The sequence below is a fragment of the Seriola lalandi genome, unplaced genomic scaffold (assembly GCF_002814215.2).
Source record: "Seriola lalandi dorsalis isolate HSWRI2012SDOR001 ecotype SW California unplaced genomic scaffold, Sedor1 jcf7180002051200, whole genome shotgun sequence".
NCBI lineage: Eukaryota > Metazoa > Chordata > Actinopteri > Carangiformes > Carangidae > Seriola > Seriola lalandi.
The window spans coordinates 445,235-451,368 of NW_019521753.1; the positions used below are offsets into that span (position 1 = coordinate 445,235).

General features: G+C 39.5%; 1 protein-coding gene across 1 annotated transcript; it reads right to left on the reverse strand.

Annotated features, from left to right (window-relative positions):
* Window positions 1-639: 639 nt before the first annotated feature.
* On the reverse strand, window positions 640-5,331 carry LOC111649548 (indoleamine 2,3-dioxygenase 2-like). The gene is made up of 10 exons (XM_087172015.1): window positions 5,180-5,331; window positions 3,973-4,068; window positions 3,720-3,839; window positions 3,411-3,529; window positions 2,921-2,935; window positions 2,700-2,799; window positions 2,425-2,542; window positions 2,268-2,319; window positions 1,883-2,031; window positions 640-1,714 (listed from the first exon to the last, which is right to left on the reverse strand). The coding sequence occupies exons 1-10, from the start codon at window positions 5,267-5,269 to the stop codon at window positions 1,332-1,334; spliced, it is 1,242 nt and encodes a 413-aa protein (XP_087028141.1). The 5' UTR covers window positions 5,270-5,331; the 3' UTR covers window positions 640-1,331.
* Between the last annotated feature and the right edge of the window lie 803 nt (window positions 5,332-6,134).

The window sequence follows — 6,134 nt, forward strand, 5'->3', positions numbered from 1 at the left end:
CATAACCAGGGCTAAGCAGCAGTGTGGTTGAGCTCTTGCTTCTCTCTTTTAATGCGATTAGACCCCAATAGCAAGAAGAGACACAACCTTCCAGTCAAGACCAGGAGGGGATTGAGGGTTGCAGTCGATCAAACTGTGTGACCTGATGCCACATCCATCCCTCTCCCCTGGTTGCCCCCACTGTGTCTGTCGCTTTCATTCTCCTCAGCTGAGTCTCTTTTGCTTTTATTTTACCAGTCCTCTATCATTTGATTCCTACAGCATTTTTTCCACAGCTCACAGTTCTCTCTCTACATTCATCTCCCTCCTCTGATGTCATCTTCTTACTCTCAAAAACAGTCTCCATAAGAGTTTTCATTTTCAATCAAATTTCTAAAATGAGTTTATTGATCAAAGTCACATCAGTTTAGAAAGATATATTTCTTACATTTTTTGGCATTATTTGTGTTATATATATATTACAGGTACATTTTTCCATTTTATAAATAGTTTTAAAACAGGTCAAAAGCAACATTATCAACATTATCATTATTGTTATATTGCTGAATGTTTAAATAAATACCAATTAAAATATTTTCTAAATGCAATTAACATCATTTATCTAAAATTCAATTCAAAGGTGTACACACACATTTGGATTTTGAAGATATACATTATTTTATGCATAAAAATAAAATCAGTGTCAATACGATATAATACTAAACATAATCCTTCTATGCAGCATGGTCTGTAGAAGTGTTTACAATCATATAATGTGATTGTCTAAAGCATTATGTTAAAGTAAAGTGCAGTTTATTAGATTACACCAAGGGCTGTGTGATATGAAAGCTCAATCCTGCCAAGAAAAGAAAACATAAAAGGTTTGACTTTTTGAGATAGTACGTAGTATCTCATAATTTTGGATTACCATCAGTCTTCTTATTTCTATCATGCATAACTATAACTATCATGCCAAGAGTCCTAAGTTAAACCCAGGCTGAAAAGTTAGTTCCCTCATTTATTCAAAGTTTGGGATCTGTTTAGCCAAAACCACCGTGATGTCACATGATTTACACTTGAACATCACTGCAGCGAAATGAGAAGTTAAACCATGCAGCAGAAACAATATTTCCAGCTGCTGTTAAGTTGCTCTTCAATCCTTAAAGGGTCGTGGTTACTAAAAGCACCCTAAACATTTCCCAAGCAGTACAATACGGTAAGGTACTTGAATTCTTGTGATTATTATAATTATTATTTCAATTATTTTGATTATGCTTATTTTTTTCCATATAAACCTGTCATAACCTCAAGAGTGTAGTGTAGTAGGTTTTGGCTATTGTACGTATCATAAATTATAACATAAATGACATTGTATTTTCTCTTGGCACACATGGACGATCTGAGATCAGTGCTTTTTTTGTGGTATTACAAACACCCTTGAGGAAGCCCATCAGGTTGGATCCACCGGTCCCTTTGTCGTTCAGCATAGTGCCCACACCTCTGAGCGGGCAGCCCATGGTACGGTTTCCGGGTCCGACGATGTACTTTTGCACAGCAAAAAGGTGGTAGCTCCGCAAATCCACCATCGCTGAGACACAGGAGTTGTAGGCCTGGCAGAGATCAGAGCTGGAGCAGGAGAGGATCAAGTCTCGCAGAGATGGACGGGCAGAGAGAGTTTCTATCAGCTGACAGTGGGCAGGAGGCATGTAATCTCTCATGCGTGTCAGGAAGGCTCCTTAGATCAATGAAGAGAACAGAAAGAAGACCTTTAAAAAAAATAAATAAATAACAGCCTTTCCTGGAAACATTTTCTGTCTGAGCAATCAACTGACTGCACAACCCGAGTGATTAATTCATGAGAAGCATCTGAGCGGGTCAGAGGTTGAAGGAAATGCATCTTTACCTGTCTCATCATCATGCTGGATAGACAGCAATGCATCAAAGCATTGAATGGCTGAACTCTGGGCTGCGCTTCCACCTGATAAGAACATCGGCTCAGTGCTCACACCCTCATACAGCAGCCCATTTGGAAGCATGGGGTTGTCTCGCCACCTGAAACAGTTTAAACCACATACATGTAGCATGAACCTTCTTTTTTATAGATACACATGCAACCGTTTTCCATGCTAGCCCGTTGAACCGTGTAGAGAGAGCAAAAAGTACAATAGTGGGGTAGAAGCAGAAGGGAGTTATGATGCCTAGTGAGATAAATCTGCACCAGATGAGATAAATATTAAAAGCATTAATAACTTCTGTATGCAGGACATTGTGAGAGGACTAAAACTCACCCTGAGACAAAAATTCTCAATGTTCCATGAAACGCAGTTGGATCCACATGATCTGGAAAGAGCACAAATTCTGTTATTCCAATTTCCCTGCTTTCATAAAAGGCACAGCATGTAAATTGATTAAATTCAGACGGGGATAGGTTTAATTTAAACTTACTGTGCATGAGTTTGAAAGTTTCCTTCATCTTCTTCAAAGACTGAGTTACTTTGACGAGACCATTCTGTATGCCGGCAACGTCAGAGCTTTTCATAGCGTGCATCACCTCCAGGGCCCCCTGGTTAGAGATGACAGTTTGAAATCCACCAATAAATGACAAGGGACAGAGACACACACAGTATATGGTTGGGAAATATGAATCAAAGACAGGAAAAAAACTGACATCATCGTGCAGTTAACAAGAAAGAGGAAGAATAACAGCAGCCAGTACTTACCACTATGCCTGAACTGGCAGCCATCTCAACCAACAATGACACAATGAAAAATCCTCTGCAACTCTCACCACCGGGGAAGGAAAATATCAAGTCCATATTCCTATTTTTGAAAATGATGTTTTGAAAACATATTAGCGAAGTATCAGACATTGAAAACCTTCTGAAAGTGCAGTGGAGAAATTCAAACCAGAGTAAGATACTTTTCTTCTCTGTCTACTCACCCAATTTCCATATCCCTAAAATGAAAATGAAAAAAAAAGAGTTGGAAGTGTTATCAGTGGAGGCAGAAAACACTGCAATTTATTGATTGTTGATTCAATTGTGTTTTTATAGCTAATAGGCTTTGTAGTATATCCTACAAACTTTTTATTCTACTTGTTCTACAAGTAAATCACTTCATTCAGTATGTTGTTTCAGAGTCATCAGGTTCGTAAATACACCGTGGAACAATAGAATAATGCATTGACATAAAAAAAAAAAAAATCACTTTTGAATACTCAAGTATTTTTAAAAGCAAGTACTGCAGTACTGTAAAAAAAAAATCGGCTTTCACTTGTATCTGAGTAATATTTGACCAGGAGTATCTTTACTTTGACTCAAGTAATAGAGCTGTGTACTTTGTCCACCTCTGCTGTTATAATAAGGGAGGATGCATGGACTACAGATATGAAATCAAGACATTAAATAAGGCGACAAGAGACCATTACTCACCCTGTGGGATCTCTTAATTTCCAGTTGGCTAAAACTGAATCTGCATAAGTGAGGATGGGTGGCAGTCCTAGTCTGCGAGATACCAGCCAGTAGGGCACGGCCAGGGCTTTTGGGAGAACCTGTAAAACAACCAGAATAGTAAAATTTCAATTCAAAGGTTTTTTGCATGCTAGTGGCATGACTCTAGGGACGGTAATGGCTGTTGGTTCAAACATTCATGTCCCCCCTCAGGACTCTTCATCTAGCAACATCATCAGGTGTGGACTCATTTTTAATCCTACTTCATTCCATTGCTCTGAAGCATTTTACCTGAGCAGGTGCATGTTGTCCTTCCTGCCATACATATCCCATGCTGATGAACCCCAGCGCTAGGTGAGCCAGGCTGAGCTCCCTGTGATCGCTCAGGAGATTGGGAATCAAGACCGGCATCTGGATTGTGACAGATTTTGTACAAGTTTCCATTCTTTTTAGTTCCATTTTCAAGAGCAGCACACACCATCAAGGCTTTCACCTTTTTTGTTTTACTTAGCATTTGCATTATGAAGTCATTGCTCATACTCACCTCATGAACCAGATCCCGTAGTTTACGTGACTTGATCAGATGTGTGAGATTATTTGCCAGGTCCATCCACACCCGATAATTGTCTGGAAGGTTAGTCTAGACGATAATAGGAATAAAATGACTTACTCATTGAGTTTTGATTGTTTTTGTTTTTTTTTTCTTTTCATGTAGAATGTAATCAGTAACATCATCAGCTCGTGTTTGCCATGGTGCCTGACCTGCATGTCAGGGAATGACTGGTGCTAGAAAGAGAAAGCAATTTAAAAGAGGAAGCAGTAGAAAACTGAGAAAATTAGCCAAGCAGGGATGTGCCAATGGGAAATCACTGTATAAATAGAGAAGTAGGCTGTGTCTGATGCCAATGTTTGATTCTTTTGATATAAATCTTATAAAACAACGAACTGCTTTCCATGTCTACCAGTTAAAACCTGTACACTCCAGTCCTTTGTGTGTATTTTGTCGATTGGGAAGGTTATGGTCCTGAAGAGCGGCCCTGGGTGCCTCGCTCATCCATCCTTGACTCTGAGATGTTCAGAGAGTTCCATCAGGCCCATCGAGACAAACCAGGAGGTTCCCTTTAGAGGGTGGGTACTGTTAGGATTAGGCCTCGCTTGACCTTTTTTCCTGTTGTTTTTCCCCACCCTCGTGTGTTCCTATTGCAATGTAATATACTGTTCCAGCAACGTCCGCTCACTCAAAGGTAAAATATTTATTGGGGTTTAGTAAGAGGGAGGGCTTTGGCATTGGCAGTGAAATTCCCACTGACCATTAACAACAGTATAATTTGAGGGGTTTAAAGTTGAAATCAGTTTTTGATTACCCTATAGTCATTCTGGAAATGCTGCTAATTGTTTATTGAGTGTCCCACAGGGCAGCAGGAAAGTGGCAGATTATTTGGTAGATTTCTGGACGCAGGCAGTAAACACCAATTGGGATGAGGGAGTTCTGCTGGGAGTGTTTCTGAAAGGTTTGAATGAGAACTTAAAGGATGACTTAGCCTCAAGGGATGAACCTGCTAATCTGAGCTCTCTTGTTTCCCTGAGCATCCACCAACATTGTTCACTCCACCTGTTGTGTTCTGCTTTGCGGTTCCAGAAAAAGCATTTAAAGACATCAGGTCCAATTTTCAATTTTTGTCAAAAACCAATGACATTCGGCAAAGACTATACAGACAGAAAATTTCTATGGTTATGAGAAAAGAACTTACCAGTGGCTCCTCAAGGAGAAATCCAAACTCCTCAGAAATATCAAATGCATCAAAGTCTGCCTGAAGTGTTTCTCTGTTGATAGTCTCCATATTTTCTGCCCTGTACTCTACTGCAATACTCTGGCAATGAGAAGAAAATCGTTGTGTGATATCCAAATATCAATTGCCAACTGCCTCTTAACCTGTTCTGCTGCCTTTGTCACATCCCTTTTATTGCACACCCTCAGCAAAGAGCCAATCAGATTACTTCTTCTGTTAAGTCATGAGGGACTCACTTTCGGTTAACTATAATGTCTATATTACTCATCCTCATAGAGGATGACATTGCAAATACACACAACTGCTGGCTGTCTCGAACTCATTAAGCAGTGATGAATCATTGGTAAAAAAAAAAAGCTGATGTTTCCAATTTCAACAGTTTTTCACCCCACCCTGCCCTCTACATATGCACAGATGCACAAATATCTGAACTTTCACATCACCATCACCGGGGTTCTAAACATGCACAACAACATGGCGAGCTGTGGTTGAAGGAACAGATTGAGACTAAATTTTGCAAACTCAACCCAAATACCTCAAAGATTCCAAAAACCCCACCAGCTCATTAACTGAGGATGGAATGCTTCAGAACGTGATCAGACCTTAATTTATTCAGTTTTTTTCCTCGGTGTTGCTCTGATGGTTGATAAACTGAAATGTTGGAGGCTGTTAGTCTAGGAAAGGTGTTTTAGACAATGTCGAATTTTATCCACAGCAACAGCAACAACACTCAAAACTGCAAATGCAAATAGATGATGTCAGTAATATAAGCGGCACAGAGTGATATGTTTCCTGGCTCCGTGGATCTTTTTTGTTTTTTCACTTTCATTTCTGTAATCAGATCATTTTTCCAGAGAAATCACACCGAGAGATATTTTTAATACGATTGTGAAAAGTATTTTTCACAATGATGCGT

Excerpts from the sequence above, each read along its gene's own strand:
- LOC111649548 (XM_087172015.1), bottom strand. The coding sequence starts at position 5,269 with ATGGAGACTATCAACAGAGAAACACTTCAGGCAGACTTTGATGCATTT. Across the intron at positions 4,069-5,179 it reads TTCTCCTTGAGGAGCCACTG|ACTAACCTTCCAGACAATTA; the intron begins GTAAGTTCTTTT and ends ATTATCGTCTAG. Across the intron at positions 2,320-2,424 it reads AACTTTCAAACTCATGCACA|ATCATGTGGATCCAACTGCG; the intron begins GTAAGTTTAAAT and ends TGCTCTTTCCAG.